At 43.4% G+C, this 19,623-nt stretch overlaps 2 protein-coding genes across 4 annotated transcripts in view; both read left to right on the top strand.

The window, feature by feature from the left end:
- Nucleotides 1-19,623, top strand: part of LOC110984100 (carbohydrate sulfotransferase 14-like) — a 34,693-nt gene that overhangs the window by 6,027 nt on the left and 9,043 nt on the right. The window contains exon 1 of one of the 3 annotated variants that reach the window (XM_022243922.2): nucleotides 4,789-6,424. The exons of 1 other annotated variant lie outside the window; for it this stretch is intronic. In XM_022243922.2, coding sequence (XP_022099614.2) covers nucleotides 6,248-6,424 — 177 coding nt within the window. In that variant the 5' untranslated portion in view covers nucleotides 4,789-6,247. Of the gene's footprint in view, nucleotides 1-4,788; nucleotides 6,425-17,113; nucleotides 19,031-19,623 lie in introns of those variants that run through there. One more of the 3 variants, XM_022243921.2, reaches the window with a different exon arrangement.
- LOC110984102 (DNA-directed RNA polymerases I and III subunit RPAC2-like) lies at nucleotides 34-3,500 on the top strand. Its single transcript, XM_022243925.2, has 5 exons — nucleotides 34-226; nucleotides 535-644; nucleotides 1,455-1,531; nucleotides 1,862-1,941; nucleotides 2,056-3,500. The coding sequence occupies exons 1-5, from the start codon at nucleotides 188-190 to the stop codon at nucleotides 2,110-2,112; spliced, it is 363 nt and encodes a 120-aa protein (XP_022099617.1). The 5' UTR covers nucleotides 34-187; the 3' UTR covers nucleotides 2,113-3,500.

Here is a 19,623-nt window from a genome sequence, read left to right as displayed (position 1 = left end):
ACCATATATCTACATGTACATATATGAAGTTCCCAGGAAGTGTGGTTAGTTTCGGTGCACGTGTATCGATGTATGATGGCGCTGGTATGATATGGCACGCTTACTGAACGGAATATTGTTGTACACGTGATGTCGTGAAAACTATGATCGAGGAAAATTTCGTGATTTAACCTTGTGAACGGAAATAATGGCGGACGACAAAGAGAAGCCTGGTCGACTGAGCGTGGTAAGAACACTTGGCGTGGTTTATGCACTACGTGATTAGGCCCACCTAGCCCCACTAGTGTGGCACAGATCACTCCCGATTTATAAGGATAAATCGGGAGTGATCCGTGCCACACTAGTAGTAGGCTACCTTTTCAATTTTTTATTTGCCTCTGCTGAAAAACTGCTAAACAATAAGTTAGGCCTATGATATACTTTTTATAGGCAGAATTCTCTCACATGTCACACCGGCTTTGTATACACATACATATGTAGCATAGAATTACATGTCCACACCACTATTGTACTCACCGTAATTTTTCCTTGCAGATTCAAATGGCAGGCACTGAGCTAACGGGGGACAACACCTGCCTGACCTTTGTTCTCCACAACGAGGACCACACCCTGGGCAACGCCCTCCGGTACATGATCATGAAGAAGTGAGTACCCTACAGCGGCTGGAATGTGAACTTGGGAAACTCTAACTGCATTGGTACCAGTACTCGTTCGCAGGTCACACAGCCCCTTCCTTCGTTCTGCACTCGCTAAATGCATACCTCACATCAAGAATTTGGCGCAACTGCAGTGATGTGTTTCCCATTGATTATTTTAAGCCCGAGTTTGACAAAAGCTTAAAGAACGAAAAGTCTCAAATGCATGATCTTGCTGTTAGTGTTCTGTGCATTAGCCTGTGTTAATAAGGATGTGCGGAGGGTCCATTGCTATGTGTTTGAAAGGGAGAGAATTCCATTGGTGGACGCTGCTTGCCATCCTGTGCACAAACCCTTTGAGAATTGAGACTTGGTCTGAAAAATTCAAAGTGTTTTCTAAGGGAATACCTCAACATTTTCTCTGCTCACATTGACTTTTTGGGGACATTTTACTGCTTTCGCATGGCTAATAGGCGGCTACAGGGAAGAATGTAATAATAAATGCCGGTACTTGTGTATGGAATTTTTTCTTTTGAAAGATTTCCGTGGCCCCTCTCACAATCTCACTGAGGCACAGGTCCATATTCCCTTTGATCAAATATTATCCAAAGGATTGAGGTCTTTTGGAAACTGTCCACTGCTTTCCACATTTTTGTTTTGTGTAATTCTATATGCAACATCTCCCCCTTTCCAAATCCCCAACATGGCTTGTCTGGCACTTCTCTGTTGCCCAGCCATGTCCTGAGATGATCGTCTGTTGGATTTTAACAATTTCCCGAGTTTGTATTTAATTCGTGTACACTTTATATCCTCATTCAGCCCGGATGTTGAGTTTTGCGGCTACAGCATACCCCACCCATCTGAGAATAAAGTGAATCTCAGAATTCAAACAAAAGGTAGGTAGGCTGGCTTGAATTTTTGTTAATAACCGAATCAAGGTGGTCTAAACTTCTCCCTTGTTTAGTTAGAGATTTCCACAGTTGTTTTGCACTGTTGACAGCAGAAAAATTTAGCTGTGAAGCATGAGCAGTAGACCTACATGTGTCTACTTTGCCCCCCCCCCAAAAAAAAAGGAAAAAGGAGAACAAAAAAGACACAGACAGGTAATTTTTGTTTGGGCTTAGCATGATGCCAATTCAGAATGGACAGATGTTTATATTTCTCCCTTGTAAGCATGTTGGACACGCCCCTTTAAATGATCTCTACCATTTTTTTCAATTCCTCAGGTTCACCCGCAGTCGACGTCTTCAAGAAAGGCCTGTCTGATTTAACGGCACTGTCGGAGCACGTCTTAGAAACGTTTGAGGTGCGTTTTATATTTTGACTAAAAGAATTACTGTGTACAGGCTACTCACTGAATTTCCCCCCCCCCAAGACTCGACATGATTGCGTTTCCTGTTTTATCTTTTAACTCTTTCAGATCAGCGTTCAGAATTTTAAGGCACAACAACAAGAGGAGGACATGGACATTCAGTGAAGGGAATGTTTGCTGGCCGAGAAAAACTGGCCGGTTTGAAGAGACTTTTTGACGCCGAACTGAAGAAGAGTGAATCTTTGGAGATAATCCAGAAAATGGAAGCAACTGATGTCAGTCCCTGAACAAGTTCAGTTACACTGGGCTGACCCCAAGTGTATTTGCACCTGTTTGCATGGCTGCTATTGTTACTATTAGCTCGATGTATCGTAAGATTGTTCCGAAGATGCTGGAATTTTTGAAGTCCTTGGTGACACTGTAGTAGATTTTCCTGTTTTTTCAGTTTGCTGGATCAAATCAAATAGGGCTTTTTCCAAGTTGTTGAAAAAGCTGTAAAATTTCTTATTTACAGTTCATGTATTTGTGTGACCAGGTTAGGACACCATAGAGCAACAGCCAGGTTAGGAACTCAACGAGGTTAGGGCGTTAAAGTACCGGGAGGATGTTGTGATGAGCCCTCTGTTGTCAGAATGTTGCCAGTCTGAAAAAAGGCGAACTCGTTAGCCTTTGCGCGATGTTATCATGCACGATCTGACTTGGACGAGAGAAATAGTCCCTTTGTTGAGTTGGCTTTTATACTACAGTGTGTTATATATGAACTTCAAATCAAGGCTTGTTTATAATAGGTTTTCTTTCTTGCTATTAAAATACCACAAATTTGAAAAAAGGTCAATGCAATTGACATTCTTTTCTTCCCATTGAAAGTGCTGCTCGTACGCAATCCATTGATCGTTAGTCTATGATATTGCTTGTCCACTTACTACTTTTCTGCAATATACTGACGTGTGTTATTGACTTCAGGATTTTCAGGTTTGTTTTCTGGAGAAAAAAAGTCGAACGTTGTTGACTAAAGACATCATGATGTATTTACAAACTCTGTTGAGGGCGCTCTGTCGGTGTCAGTCCATCTGGGCTTTCTTGGGCTCGCCTCCGCCGCCCGTAACCTGTAGGTCGTTCCAGTATCCGAGTCATTTATTGCGGGCACCTGACAGAAAAAGACCGCACAGAGTCCCAGAAGTAGATTCCACAACCCTACCCCCTCCGAAAACCGTGTCGTCCGACCATCATAAATCATTGACATGTTGCTGGAAGAAATCAAATTTTGCCTTGTTGCAGAAGCAAAACCCCTCAGTGTCACGTACTTCAACCGCTCCGTCATTCGGGTGTTGCGCAGTTCGAGACCGACCTCAGTGTGAACTCTAGACATTCCATTTATCAGATTGAATGTGATTGTTTCAAATAGTGAAGTGAATAGTGAAGAGATTTTTTTATTACTATCGACAAGTTCTGATATTCATGATAAATTTGAACTTTTCACCCTTGTCAAGAAATGGAAGTGATTGACTCATCAATTTTCTTTCTCGTATTAAATATTTCATTTGTCTGTGCTATTCCTTTGAGTTTAATGGTCTTGATATTCGCCTGTTCTGGTGGGGCTTTTGTTGTTGTTGTTTTGTAACTTCAAAAGTTTGTTTTGCTTCGGTATTTGAAAAGTTTTTTTTCTTTCCGTACTAAAACTCATTTTTGAGCTATTTCTACTTGCGTGGTGTCCGTGAACGGAGGACCATTGGGTTGATTTACGTTGTTTTTCTACAAGTATAGTATTACCCAAATGAATAAACAGAAGTAATTACAGGAAGCGCCTACTGCACCTGCTGACCATGCCATTGTCGGACCTTGGAAACCAGTATTCGTCCACCGTGTAGTATGATAAAAGATCCCTTAGCCGTGCCAGTCAGCCTTGAGTTTGTTTCCAGGCTATCTTTGTGGAAATGTTAGTAACGACGAAGGCCATTTGGTGTTCCTCGGCCTGTGTGCACATTGATATTTGCATATGCCATGTTGAACACTGATCAACAGGTGTTGAATGTTTCATCGAATTGGAAATGCGGGAACAGGAAGAACCTCGTCGTCAGCAAAGTTGAGAAATTCGATACCTTGTCGCACTGAAAAAGGCAACATTTGCAGCTGTTCCGTGTTTCTGCCAAGGCCGGGGACGGTTTGTGATCTTGCACTGACGGGGGATCCAAACTCGCGTTCTCGTTGGGATAGGAAGTTTTACGATTTGGCTAATAGGCCATGTCATACCATGGAGCTATAAAAAGGGAGGTTACACAACAGTTGCAAGTTCTCACGAGTGGAACCCATTGCATCAGGATGTTTATTGTAAGTTGAAGTCCTGACCACCGTTACTACATGATGGAAGCAAAACTGTTAGACAATGAATGCTATGACTGTGTTTGATTGGACAAACAAATAAAAAATTGATTCATGGTGGCCACGGATGAACTTTGACACGATGCGTGGTTGACATGCGATTAGTATTTTTTTCCAGTTAGACATGTTCAGATGTTTCAGAGACACAAGCTGTTCATGTCTAAGATGTCACACCGACCTTTCACCCTAACAGGCTGTCTTCCTACAAGCCGAAAACCACGGCTAAGTCAGTGTCCTTGGTGAATTTTTTTCTGCATATTCGTATCACAAATTTGCAGAGAATTAGTAACGATGTTAAACCATGGAGGAAGGATGAGAATTCCATGCGATGTTGGCACCGACAAAAAGACAGGAAGGATTTGAAGGATGTAGGGTCATGACATCGTACCGTTTACCAAGAACTTTCCTCGTCCCTGCAGTGTTCTTTTATTTAGTATGCAAGACTTCCCCAAAAAGAATTCGATCAAAAGATAAAGGTTGCTATTGTTCAACTTCAATACGTATGATTAATATCCTGATTGTTTAGTCCAATTTAGTGTATTGCCGTTTCTCCAAAGTTCCTCCAGCGATCTTTGAGCACGAAATGGGCAGGTCTCACTCATGTACATGTACAACATGTAATCCTTAGATCTTGGCTCTTTTTCTACCTCCATGTTCCAAGACTAAACCAACCGCTAGCCCAATTCTATGTGCGATCACTTCAACCTGTACTTCTGAAACCTGTGAAGTCGATTGAGACCTTGCACTGGGTCAACCTTTGACTTTGCCCCAGTCGCGGCGCAGATCGCGTCTTGCAGCTAGCAACAAGTGCGTGCCAGCTGTCTCGTCGTTCACAACCCAGGATCGTCGCCACGACGTATAAGGTCATTGCGAAACTGTGAGGCGGTTTGCCTAGAGGTTGGCCCATGTGCTGCCAAGATTTCGGCGAAAGTACAACAGTTTGCCACATTGTCGTCGAGTCGCAGTTATTGAGCAATAGTCTGCCAACCGAACACTTACGCCCGCTGTCATCTGCGAGGTATTTCGAGATGACGAAGGAACCACAACCGGGCTCCATGCTGGGAAAGTAGCTACCACACGAGACATTGTTTTCGTATGCCAGCCTCCCCTTCTTCCCGGTTGGTTCCCCGAGACGTGCTTTGTCAGCTCCGCGGCTCCGTGCAGCGTGGTGGTCAATTCTCTGACAACTTAAAACCAGAGTTTGAGAACTTCCATGCACGGACCAAGCGCGAGGATAGTGCAAGTCAGCAACACGGTTGAGGTTGTTGTCTCGTGATTCGTGAGCCATGCTATCTTAATTATGTACTTGCCAAATTCCTGGGTCAATAATGCATATTCCATTTAGGTCAGGAGGCCATTTCCTCGAAGGATATCCGTGCCAGCCGCACTCTGGGTGATATCGCTCGACACCGTTTCATGATCATCATCGTTTCCTGGTAATTTCTGCAGTGAACCTGTCAGAAAAGGAAATACTTTTATGATGTTGAGTTTCATGGGGTCCGACATCATGTGACATTTTTTCTGTGATTTTATCGTGCGAATCCATGATTCGCGATGAAGGAAATACATGTACACGTATGTTCAACTTGAACCGTGATTTGCTTCACTTTAAATACTGCTCACAACATATCTCGTTATCGCAACTTTGCTTGATTGGTTTTACTTCGTGGGCAAAGTTTCGAGTAATCCATTCTCGTCTGATCTTTAGCTTCTTATTCTGTGCTTAATTCACGTGCACGTTGTACATGTACATTATCGCACATGTACATGTACATGTATGAGCAAAGGGCAAGGACACATGGAACTGCACAACACCCGATCATGAAGGTTCAGGTACCACTTCGAAGTTAACCAATCGTGGAGCATACGCGCTTTGCATTGTTCGACCGAACTGTGAGAGAGCGGTAGTCGGTGTTCCGCCATGCGGTTCCGCATCTTGAGCCGGGCCAAAAGGTCAACTGTAATGTTCGCCTTTTGTCTGGCCTCCATCATTTTTATGACGGCAAGTCTGCAGCGGGGAATGTTTGCACGTCACATCTCCCGGATTAGTCTGGTGCCTGACTTCGATGTGGAGAGGAACGAGTTTGTCCAAGCACAGGTAAGTACCACACGTTGTATTACGTAATATTATGCCTAGAGGGATAACCTGCTCACGATTGCCACAGCCTTGACAAGTTTATACATTCACATGTAATGATGTTCATTATCACGTAAAGAATGTATTACTATGATAGTGTGTTTATTTAGCTTGACATCTTTATCATGTTGAATTTCAGCATTTATTTCTCCACCTAGGCATTCTATTATTTTTGACATGACTGAGAAGCGGAAAACATCTTGGAAGTTTGGATGTAGGCCTACCAACCTTTTTAGCTTTTATTGTGTCTGTTATTAACCCCCATCTGTTCTGGGACGTCCAGAAGCATGATCGGCCGAGCATTGATTTACTGTCAGGACTCCCACCGTAACTGCCGCTGAAAAAGTGAAAGGACTGACAAGTTGAAAACTTTGACCTCTACTTTTCAAGACAGTCCCTTCTCAGACGTCCCCATTGCGGCCCGGTATATGCAAAGACAAAATACCTCCTTATGGTGGTAAACTGGAAGGGAAAAAATACGGCCCAAGTGGTGGAGGAATTACCATTTCTCTGGTGCAATATAAAGTGTACTCGGTGATATTGACCAACACACTGTAAAGTGACATTGATATCCACAACCTTGAACAGCTGTGCACTCGGGACCCATCTAGGCGTTGTGCCCAGCTGGGGTCCAGAAGGAGAGTCAATATCAGTCAGATTTACAGTCGTTGCATAGCCTGATGGGGATTGTGCAAGTTGATGTCAATAAATTTCAAATGGATTTTTTTTGTTGGCTGTGAATCACAGTGGTCCAATAATCACAATCGCTGAATAAGACAAAGGGTTCCAGAGTCGAGTGTCAAGCGTGGTCCTGCCTGCGTATCAGACCTAAATATAGGAAATTTATCCACAAATCTGTCGTTTTTAAGTGCTGATTTATTAGAAATCATAATCATAACCACACACTCTCTTGTTACGTCAAATTCATCTCCGGGCTGGCTTGACCGTGGTGGTAACTTTGAATTGGTTTCGTTAGCGTGATTATGGCTCTGCTGTCAGATTTTGGAAGAGTGAAGTCAGCTCTTCCGATCGCAGTGACATGGCTGCGAATAGTGCATAATGTAGTCAAGCCGTAACTGATAATAATGTCTATTAGCAGCCAATTAGCAGCCAACTTTTCCATGTTTATTTATTTTAGACAAAACCAACTGTGTAGTCTCTAGACCAAAAAAACGTAGTCTTTGCTGTCTTTGGTTTGTTAATAGCTCCGTGGTTTATTGAAGCTGGATCAACAAGGATGTGGTTTCTTGTGCTGGGTTGCAATACGACTGTTATTGAATGGACAAGACGACAACATATACTTCCTCCATCACAGACTCAGTCCACATAGCGCTGGCATAAGGGATGTCAGGCAGCCTTGCGCTTGCACCATTCTGTACGATTATGATTCGGTATTTATAGATGAAGTCTGGTGTCAATTTGCTGGGCACAATATTCCTCTCAGCTGGGTCCTAATTGGTCGGCTCAATGGAATATCGATGACGCATGCCTCAGCTGTGATTCTGGCGGATACCCGATCGGCTGGAGAGGGTTTTCGTCTGGTCACGGACCGGTGGAAGGCTCGGCCATTTCTTTATAAGGACAACTTTCAAATACTATCCAATTTTGCAGATTATTAAAAAAAACAACTTTTGACGTTCGCTTCGTGCAACTTATGCTCACACGGTTTTCCATTTTTCAACAATGTCTACCTCTACATGTATGCCGGAATCCCGATCGGTTGTCCGGTATGTGTTTCGTGGTAGTTGAAGCAATGAACAAAACATATGTTTTATTCATAACATGACCCAGTTTCCAGCGACTCTCTGATTTCAAATGTCACTCTCGGTCACTTGCTTTTACGCAGGTCCGACGACACATATAGTAAACCGTCCAACGTGCTTGCTGAAGAAGTGAAAATTGAAATGCAGTGGAGATAAATTCCTCTACGGAATTTATGGAATCAAAAAAGCTGCTTTAACTGTTTTCTCTTGATACGTAAAGAACCCAGAGGTCGACTAGGTGTATGTGTTTTTCGTAAGATGGACAATTTTATCATTTTTCCACACGTGGCGTTTTCATTCTTTTAGTTCTTCTCGACAGTGCCCTTATTTTTAAAATTTCCCGCATTGAAAGCATTTAAATTGTCAACAGTGTCTTGGATTTCAAAGAAAAGTTTCTAAAGTTAAGGGGAAGCGGTCAGTCCTTTTTTTTCTTGTTTTTTGTTTTGTCCACTTTATTTATTTCATCAAAGAATTATCTGCTTTGCTCCAACAACCCATTGTCAGCACGGCTCCATACGTTAATACTGTGTAGCGCCCTCTTCTGTCAGGTGCCAGGACAAGTTTAGATCATTTTAATAAAAATTGTGAAAATGTGCCGTAAACACATCTGCATTAAATCTGTGTGAACTGAAGTTTGGGTATAATTTTGTTTTAGATCAAGGCAGTAGGCTTTGTTGAGCACGATTTCAGGGTGTTGGTGCAGAACCTCGTGAGAATGTCATCTAAGGGATATTGGCATACATGCATGGCACAAATCCACCTCAGTGATCTGTGATCCTCGAGCTGGATCAAGAGAGGGCGCAATTTTCTTTGCAAGGGATGCTTTTTTGGTGGAAACTGAATTTTGCTGCTTAACGAACGACTAGAAAATGCACACGTTACAGTCACATCCCTACCAACTAAATGAAGACTCCCGGCCAATATGGCTCTTTCAGACCAATCGAGGCTGGACCAAGAGAGGTCGCAATTTTCTTGGCAAAAGAGGCTCCTTTGGTCGAAAATGAACTTCTGTGGTTCACGAACGACTAGGAAACACTCGTCTTGTGCTCATATCATGGTCAAGTTCGGTCGGCCTGTTCTTGACACGGGTTTCTTGTTCTCGCGCTCGAACCTTGGGAACACGGGGACTCAAGAACACTGGTCTCGGAACAGGATCGCATACCACCTCCTCGCTAGGGTTGTACAGGAACGCTCGGAAAAACTCGTGAGATATGGTTTTTGAACAGCTGCAAAAAAGATGTGAGATGGCTTACAAAGCCGGAGACAATGGAAATTTTGTAAAATAACTTTAATAAATTTTCATAACACAGAAATGAATGTTTCTTTTTAATGGAAAAGAATTTAGCCCAGTTATCCAACCATTAACTGTCAAGTTGCATGCTGCTTGCCACTAACTACCAGTGAGGCAGTGCTAAGGCGAAAAGGTGTTTCATTTTTTCCAAGTTGTGGAAGAAATTTGTTATTATTCCTGTCCCCTGCACGACTAGGCTTACAGAATAAAATTGAAGGAATCCACAGTAATAATAATCAACGGTGACTTAAGTTGACTTGTCATGCATTACAGTATTTGAAGAGTTCACGAACTGCAGAGAGCAAAGCCAAATGTTAAAACTTCGAAATGAAGTTTTCCATAACAAGACAAACTGGGAATTCACAAACAAAGAAGCAAATAGACAATCGACAGATCACTGATGTCGAGGTCATTGGTTGAAATTGTGCGCATGATTTAAGACAATTTTCCCCGTCAAAATTGAGAATTTATTTCTTGGGTGCGCAGGTCTCTCGTTGGATAATTCACCGATTGGGCGATATTCTGCTTGGCACAGTTCTATTCAAAAAAAGGGAAAGACTTGTTCCACGCCTGTATTTTATTACTATCCAAAACAGATCACGAATGGCGGGAAATCGATCTTGTCGTCCATTATAACGAGTTGGTAGACATTTCCTTAATGTCTGAAAATGATTGTTCTGCAGACCGTTTATAAACAACACACGCCTGTCCAAACAATGAGTGTTTTCATGGGTATCCGTCAGCGGAACGAAACCAATTTACGGTCAATTGATATTATTGTTTTAAGAAGTTGGCTTGACAGCGCAAATTCCCCGGACAACTGGGATAACCAACTTGTTTCCGTTGGGGTCAAATCTCAGTTCTGTGCTTGATCACTTGCAAATGTTCCGATTCAACGGCAGTTCCAGCCAAAGAATCGAGTTCTTTTGCTGCAAGATACAGTGCGAACTGGACATTTCTTACAGTTGCAGTAGTTTCGAGGGTTTGACGTCCGTCTTCTATTTGTCAGTTTTGTTGGCAAAGTGCAGAATGTCATTATGAGAATGTGGTTGTCCAGTCTTCTCCATCTAGGCCTAAGTTGAAAAGCCCCTCCATAATTGACACCCCCATTAATCGGCAAATTTCAGGAACACATTTCTGGCTACCTGTCTTCCATCGTCTTTCCAGTGCCATCTTCCATTAGCTTTTTTCAGACATTCGCACTCCTCATCCTAAAGGAACACAAGTCTCGGCCACACCTCTGTTCATTAACTGACGGTGTTATGTGACACGAGCATCCGTCATTTGGCAGAAGACACGGGCATCTTTGATGGCACCACTGAGATGTCTTGGTGCAAGGTTACGTGGAAGGCGTCGTGACTGTTATTTCGCCGGAGGCTTTTTGATGGAAGTTGTGAGAGAGTTTAAATGACCGTAATTTGTGAGTCTGCCTGGTCCTTGTCATATCTACTGCAGTGGACACTGTTCTGAGCCTCGGGGTTGGTTTTGGTGGGTCAGAGAGGATCAGCTGGGTGTCAGCCATTAATGCTCCCAAATTCCACAAACTTGCCTTTTTTATTTTCACCATTGCCTGCCAATTATGTTTAGCTAACGAGCATCGCTGCGTGGTGATGGTGGGTCTCCATCATCATCTCAACAAAGGGTATAGGAGGCAGTGATTTCACACGACGTAAATTAACATACGTCGTATGCATGAAATGGCAAACTTGATTAGGGCAATACTTGTTGATCGTGGTATTTCTTTGTCCAACCGGCGATTTTCATGCCGTAAAAGTTTGAATTTGGAAGCGTCTTGTGAACACCTAAAATGCCAAACAGCTCATTTCACTTCAGCAAGTCGGGTTGTGTTCAGTACAGTTCTTGAGTTTGCTAATCCAGTTTATTGTTCTTGGATCATGCACTCCTAGCCTCTTGGTCAAAGGTCGAGCTCCAGCCTTCAGGAAACATGCATCGCTGCCAAACAAGAAAGTTGCATCCTCGAAGTCGGAAAAGAATGATTTCCTGTTGGGAAAGTGGAGCTTTGACTACGTCCTGTCGGTGCAGTGTCAGGACGATGTTGAGCGGCCTTTGGTCGCGCGTTGACAATTCACCCGAGGGCTATCCCGTTAAGGAGATCATGGAGCTGACCGTGATCTCATTACTCTGGTTATGGGTGCAGTGTCCCAATTCAAGGAAAATTCTCCGCCAGGCCGAGGCGCACAAAAAGTACCCCCAGAGATTGTTTCGAAAAGAGGGGTCTGTTTGGGCCAAGAAATGGTGGAATTGTGTCAGTATGGCCCAGGATCATCTCTGTAGATTCAGGGGCACCCATCTGGGGGCAAAGCAGACAAAAATGGGATTGAAAATTAGTCAGAAGAGCCCCAGGAAGGTGAGGGATGTCATTTGAAAAATGGCCGCTGGGAGGGCTTGGCAACATTCACTTTTTTGGGGGTGAGTTTGTTTTGGGCGGATAATTAAAAAATTCATTGGTTAACCTACTAAAAATTGAAAATCAAATGAAATCTGAAGGACCAAACAACACATTGATTTTTGTTTGAGAGGCCTCAGGGACTTCAGTTGCCTGCCATGGGGCTCCAAACTTGGTTGATTTTACACTATTTTCAATGGAGCTTGAATTAGTTCAGTGCACCCTATATGAACACTACTGCCGTACTACTACTAGGACCCCATTAAGCCTTACTTTGCATCATCCTGTATAAAGTCAAGGGTGGGTGCTCCTAGAAACCGATGGTGCTATGCAATATCCTGTAGTGTTTTGCGCCTGCTATTCGTTTTCTTGGCATGCCTGGGGGGAAATCAAAGTACGCGGTTAAACTTTCAAGAGGGCGGTGAAAGGAATGCTCTGGCCTTGAAGAAAAAAATTTGACTTCAGATTAATGGGCTTGATGGAGTGTTAAATGAGTGTTTTTGTTGACCCGTAGACGCTCTTGCTGGAGGAAATATGACACAAGCTGCGGAAGCTGTACATCACTGAAAAATCTCTCTGTGTCGGTTATTTCCAGATACGGGAGTAGCCATTTTTGCTGACAGTCCCTTTTCTGTTTTGACCCGCTGGGACTCTGTGCAGTCGACACTCGACATGTTCCCTCAGAGGAAATGTTGGGCTAGCCAATCGAATCCGGTGCTCCTCGTCTGAACCCCACGTGACAGCCAGAGACTGACCAGCTTGTCCAGGAGAAGGGGGGGACTTGCACAAAAAATAGTACACGTCACCGTCTGGTTGTGTGTTTTTGAATGAACTGAACCCTTTCCTGTCTGTGATTCTATGACCTGAAAACCGACTGCAGGTTAAAGGTCGTATCTTTTGAAAAGGATATTGTTTGGCCCCCAAAAAGGTGAGATTGTGTAAATCATTGCCAGGATCAACTCCCTGGGTCTTTGAGCTTTCATATGAGAGCAGGATGGCTAAAATTTGAAAAATGGTTGTAAGTGCCCCAGAAAGTTGAGAGTTGCCACTTGAAAAATGGCTGCAATCAGACTTCGGAAAAATCACTTTTTGGGGGGTGATTTTGTTTTGCGGGAATAATTAAAAATGTAATTGGTTAACCCACAAACAATTAAAAGATAAGAGACCAGACAAGAACTTCATTTGTGTTTCAGAAATCTCAGGGATGTTGGCGTGCAATCTATTGGGCCCTGAACGGTGCTGATTTTACACAGTTTTCAATGGGGCTTGAATTAATGGACTGTACCCCTATGCAATGACCCTTCGGCCATGCTTTGACCACGGAGGAAGGAATGAACCGTTAGTGTGGTCATAAATTTGACATGAAACTTATTAATTTTAGACTGAGAATTTTGTTATCAAAATGAGGCCTTTCTTATCCGGGAATCAGAGTTCTTCTTGAGAAGAATCTTATCTACTACGGGAGGTTGAAGTTTCGTGGCAGGATATTAAAAAACCTTGGGACGGATGAATTCACATGCGGTCACCGCTTTCCACCGAGGTGGCTCGGCAATTGTACTCTAATGGTCCATCGCGGCAGGTATTTCTGTCGACTGTTTTTGTTTGGAATTGGCCGGTGAAGGAAGTCAACCGCGACGGGGCCATTCACGAAGTCTGTAATAACTCGTTGTTGAAGTCCAGGCTGAGGAAAATATTCAACGACCAGTCACAAAAATTATTATGTGGTGTCATAACCAGTGGCCAAGTTTATGCGAACAGGAGATTAATTTTGCATGTTAGAGAGGGTCGATACCACAAAGCCGAAAGGGGTGAAAGGTACTCTCTCAATCTTTTCAATAATTCTTAGTTCGTTAATTTTGGAAAACTGCAAAGATGCCGCGAGGCTTGAAGCACGATGGAAAGTTCCTTTGTTGGCCTTCTCGGATACCTTTATAATAAAAAAGTGGTACCCACCAATCTTTGGGTACAAGAAAAGCCAATCCTCTTTTATTACCAAGCTGACCATGAAACGCCAATCACAACCAAATAAAATCGACGTAGGCCCTACATACATGTACATGTATATTAAGTCTGCAATCGCCACAGAAAGAGGGAAAAAAGCCATTTGTTATTTTCGGTTCGAAAAGCGTAAGAACTTGCTGTTTTCGCCATGAGTGGTAGACAAATGACGCCACATGTACTGCACATGGAAGACTTTCCAATGGTCGGGCCTTGCTTAGGATGGACAATGACGAAGATAGCCTCTACATCAGTTTTCGCTGAAGCATCTTCATTTTGATATCGATCAAGTAGATGAAGCTAAAGCTACCTGACAGATATAAAACTTGTCGATCAGAGGACTTCATGTTTTGTGGAATTCTTCCTGTACGTATAGGGCAGTCTGGTAGAACTTTGGGGATGCTATTGATGATGGGAGATCCGCCTATAATGATAGCATGGTCTCCCAACAGGTCGTTATAAATGGCGCACTCACAAACATGGGTGGTAACGGGACCAGCCACAAACACATGTTGATGTTTTTAACGAAGTTTAACCCACTTAATGACCTCGCAACGAAATTTAACGTCGTGGAACAGCGAAAGCTTCCCGCTCCCCAGACTTTCCCTCAAACCTCGGAGAAAATCCACGAGGTGTGTGGACCGTCACCAAGTCCCTCGAATTTTCCAGCACCAATTATGGAATAAGAGTACTATGACTTTAGCCCGAACTCTTTACTTCTATCCTCCATTCTGTTAATGTCTTTATGAAGTTTGTGTTTCAATTCAAAACGTTCTTGTTTGTCCACACTGCGTTGTTTTCCCGATGATAAATTCACGCTGTGGTCAGGATAGTATGTGGCACGGGATTTGTGTCATCGGGAAACTCTCATTTTGACATGACATGAATCGAGGGAAGGCCATCTTTGCTTCATCCCTGTGACGGTCTTCTTTTTTTCGTCGTGACTCAAGTCATGCACCTGTCGCAGATTAATGAAACACGCCTAAGTGATGGACATTTGTTGCACCCACAGCTGGTTCTGTACGTATCGCAGTAGTGCTGTGTAACGCGAGTCCGCTTTATTTGTCAAGAGGGAGAGGAATGGAAATGAATACTTTGCACAGTCATGGAGGAAGGTACATGTAAAAGTAGAGGTTAGCCCTCCGGACGCAAAGGTAACTAGAGGAAAGGAGAAATGTTGGAATAAACTCCAGTCCCAACCTGTGCATGTTTAAGTGTCGAACAAAGGGTATTAACTATTATCCTGAAATAGCAAATCTATTTAAAGTTAAAGTGTGATAGGTTATCAGTAGTGTATGATGTTGGAACTTACAAGCTTGCATAGTTGTTGAAACCGACTGTTCATTAAAGGGGTCTACAGGGTGAAGTTTATTCACCACCATCCATGGAAATGAACCGCTGTGTTTCAGTTCATTCAGTTATTAAACCTTGTCTTCGATTTTTGTTTTGCCATATTAAAGGTGTTTTGGTGTCCTTTTGGTTTCTATGTTAATGCGAACTGTCTTATTCATGAACAAATCGTGTTTACATTCCAAGGAAACACCTCAGACTCAGAGTTGTATTGGTTTGTGCGAAAAAAATTCGAATTTTTGACTGTTTATTGTCCTAAATTTCTTTTTTTTTTCTGTAGTGACTTTTTGTTGTGTGAGTACATAGCAGCCATTTTGGATGAGCTAGTTGGATGATTTGAATGAGCCTGTTTTGGGTTCATCTGAACAGAATAACGTATCAACTGCAAAGTGTCCTCCCTGAGTGACATCACAGCAGTAGCGCCCTCAGTTGTCCATAAAGGGATGGGCAATTTCAAATGTTAAGAAAACTTGAGTTTTATTGAGTGCACTCAACCCCAGTGAACAAGACTTTAAGACAGCAAAAAAGTAGGTGGACCCTTTAAGGGAAAATTAATATTGCTGTTTGCTCCTGCTGTTTTTGATACACTTTGTGTAGTTCTTTGCACATCGACTTAACAGATTACCGGTACTTCGTGTATTAATCTGTTCAGTATTTGCACATCGACTTTAGCTTCCCGGCAGAATGGCAACGTTAATTTTTTTATCGATAGCCTTTGATCTCCACGCCACAATAGCAAGCTTCCGTGTATCTGTTGACGCACACGTTGGACGGCATTCAAAACTTGAGCGGCAGTTCAAGTTGTCAACAGCAATTTTAGACTCACTTTGTTATCAGCCTCCTGGATATTTCGAGTTGCAAACCTTCGTGTTGCTGTAAAAAAGTTATTCATTGACCATCAAGTGACAGGGAAGCCTAAGATATTACTTTTTAAGTAATTTTCCCGCCATACGCAGACTTGCTCCTTGTAAAATTATTGCGTTCAGCTGGGATTGAGTGTGCCGCTTGGCAAACTCGTTCCCACCACATCGAGTAGTATGCTTTACTGCGATAATCACTGTTCTGTTCTCTCGTTGAAATCAAGGTTGAATGCGGATCTAGTCTTGGAATTAGACGCTCCTAATATGTAACGGGCCGTGTTTCGTTGCATGTTTCATCATGGTTTCATAAGGGAACATTTCTCGACATTATGTACGTATGATTCTGTACTTCAGCCCATCCTGTCGTAGCATTGGGGCTGAGTTCGTGGGCCATACGCATACATAGCCTGTGGAATTGTACATAAATCTATTGTAAGATCTTCGGGCAGGGTCATATCCCGAGTTTTGCAGAGCAAACCTTTTTATCGGTGGTAAAATTTACGATCATGGTTGTTTTAGTTTTATGGTCAGGGGTGGAACACATACCGTATGGAGCTCTAAAAGGGAAGTCAGCTTTTCTGCGTGGCCAGCTGTTGTTTTGTCACAACAGAACTGCTGCTTTGGCTGGGCCGTTATGTTGGGGGAAATACAGATTTCAAACAGTCGTAGTTTGACTTTTACAGATGTATTCACAACATGGAGATACTGGTAACTACAGTTCTTCTTTATCCGGAGAATACAAACTTTCAAGAAATTAATTGAAGGTGTAATTTTTTCAAAGTATCGTATAATAATTCTGTGAATATTAATTGCTGAATGTAAAAATAAAAACAAAACCAAGAAACTAAATCAAAGTGAGGGAAGGTTTTGTAATGCAGCACTTTCTCCTGCGTTACAAGGAAATGCACCGACAATTCTGTTCACATGCACGCACTCACGAGATACGAGGATCAACATGCTGCTTTATTTTTAGAAAATGACACTTGTATGAAGCCCCTGTTGCAAATCCCACGTATAGGTTTTTCTGTTGTCATTGGGAGGTGACCCGTCGCACTATTAGAGCAGGGAAACTTTGCAAATGGAATAAACAGTTCTCTTGATTTCTGAAATCAGCTTCAGGTGCGTGACAGCGGGGCCTAATTAGTGCGGTGTGCCGGATGCTATAGGAATAGATCATAATTGTGAGCAGGCTCGCAGTGCAGCTTCCTTGTTTCTTCCTCCATGGCAATTCACATACAGTATGTAATTCACTGAATGCGCTGCGGTTTGTGAAGGTTAGGCTTTGGTCAACTCGTCATTCGTATGGAGTATTAGCGAATCATGTGCCCCTGGAAAAGTTCTAATCCCTACATGGTTGAACTTTGAAGGAAGGCATGTAGAACTGTCGGCGTGACCTTGCTGTCATGAGTCACGGAATCACCAACTTCGTTACTGCATTGTATTCGTGGGTTGGTGCATCACACAGCGTTGCAACGCGCTTGTACATGTACTGTACATGTACAGTACGTTCAATTAGAATACACAGTACACACGTGGGACAAGCGCTTGCCCGGTCACATTACTGTTGCTCGCATCCATCGGACCGTGGTTAGTTTTTTGTTGCCGGTTTTATGTTTATCATTTTAAGCAACAACCAGATTTTGAGGTTGACAGCCATTTCTTCTGTGTTAGTGTTTGTTGTTGACAAATGGCGTTTTTGTGCTGAAGGGTTGGAAAGCTACTGTGACACTTCGTGTGCGCGGTTGAATATGCTTTGACCTCCGAAGGAGTTGCTGTTCGTCGAAGCACTGTACAAAGAGGAGGGAAATGCCCTCTTATGTGCGTTTTGTGGTGAACAGGTCCAACGCACAACTTGAACCACGACTTTAAACCGCCTTATCAGGCTGGGGTTTGGATATTTCGCTCTGTTTGTTTTATAAGTCCAACCGCCGCTTGCTGTCAGCACGATTGCTGTGTGCATGTACAGGTCCGCTCGCTGTTTAATGATCCGTCGCAAGTACACAGAGAAAGTCGGCATGTGAAGGACAATTGCTGTGTGCCAACGGCCTGGGCAAGACAGGTTCGCTGTATGGAAATTAAGTTGGTCACACCAGCACGGAAGAAGAGATCCCTGGAATGCTGCAGTGGTAGGTAGGCAGACTGCATCACTGATGCCGCGGAGGCTGGACCTGTTCTAAATACCCAGGCCATGAATAGGCCGATCGCGTTTATGCGCCTTCAAGCTTTCCCACGATTGTATTGGTGATGTTTGCATAACAATATGACTTCTGTGCGAAACATGGGTTGAATACGGCAAGTTGAAATGGCTTTGTGAGACGGGAGATCTGGCTTAAGTCCACGATTCCCGCTTCAATACACAGGCATCAAATCGATAGAAATTGAAGGAAGGCTGAGTGATGATTGACGACAAAACAGCACAGTGACATGAACGAATTGCCCTACCTCTAGCTTCACGATAACGACGTCTTGGTCACGATGAACGCCCAAGATGCCGGTTCGGCCATCGGCGATTTTGTCCGTGAAGCCGCGAGCGCGTACCAGCTGTCGTCCGCCGCCTTGTCTACAAGGACCCTGCGGCGATACCTGGCCTGGTTCATCTTCGGCATAGCTGCCACCGTGGTGTTCTGCTTGGGAATACTGCAAGGGGCCAGCTCGGGGTGGAACTTGCAGCACGCGGAGGTGGTGGGCAGACACGGCCCCTTGCGAGGCGGACCGTGGCACGCGGCCGGAACCCATCACCAGAGGAGAGAGACCAGGACGAAGCTAGAGCCTCAATCGGTACATATCAGGAACAAAAGTATGTCAAACCTACCCATCTTGGATGCGCTCAGCTTTCAGAGATTGGAAAGCGTTGTGAAGAACTGGGGAAGGACTGAACCAAATCTGACAAGCGTGCAGGTAAAAAGAAAATCACCCTTTTACTGTGGCAATGGCATTATTTGCAGATAAGCCCAGCTCTGTGGCTCATGACATCTGAAGATTTGCCAGCAGATTCTTCTGACGAGTCTCCCGATGTCCTCATGTTAAGCCACAGAGCTAGAGCTGAGTTTTCCAAGCTAGTTCGTCGCTATAGTTTCTGAAGTCTTCCCTAGGGTGGGAGTCCCATGATCGGACATCACTTGTTTTCCCTTGCAGTGGTTTATAAACCATCTTAAAGCGGTAACATGCATGTCCTGAAAAGTCAAATTTAGCCTTGAACAAATTGAAGCATTTAATTAGAAAAGATAGACATTTTCTCATGGGGTTTGTGCACAGGGAGTCAAGACAGTGATGTCCATTTACATGGAACTCTGTCCAAACTGAGACTTCAGTTCAAGTTAAAACACCTTGATTCATTATTAGTCAATAGAACTTTCCCACATTTACATCAGGCGAGGACATTTAAGCTGCTAATTGCGGTTTTTTACCCACATCAAACATTTGCCTCTATAGAGGATTCCCTTCATGTCACTAGCTGTTCCTATGAGATGTGGATGTATGGTTGTATACAC

This window comes from Acanthaster planci, linkage group LG02 (genome assembly GCF_054643075.1).
Source record: "Acanthaster planci isolate LZ-2023a linkage group LG02, COTS_SCS, whole genome shotgun sequence".
NCBI lineage: Eukaryota > Metazoa > Echinodermata > Asteroidea > Valvatida > Acanthasteridae > Acanthaster > Acanthaster planci.
This window is presented reverse-complemented; position numbering and strand designations above follow the sequence as displayed.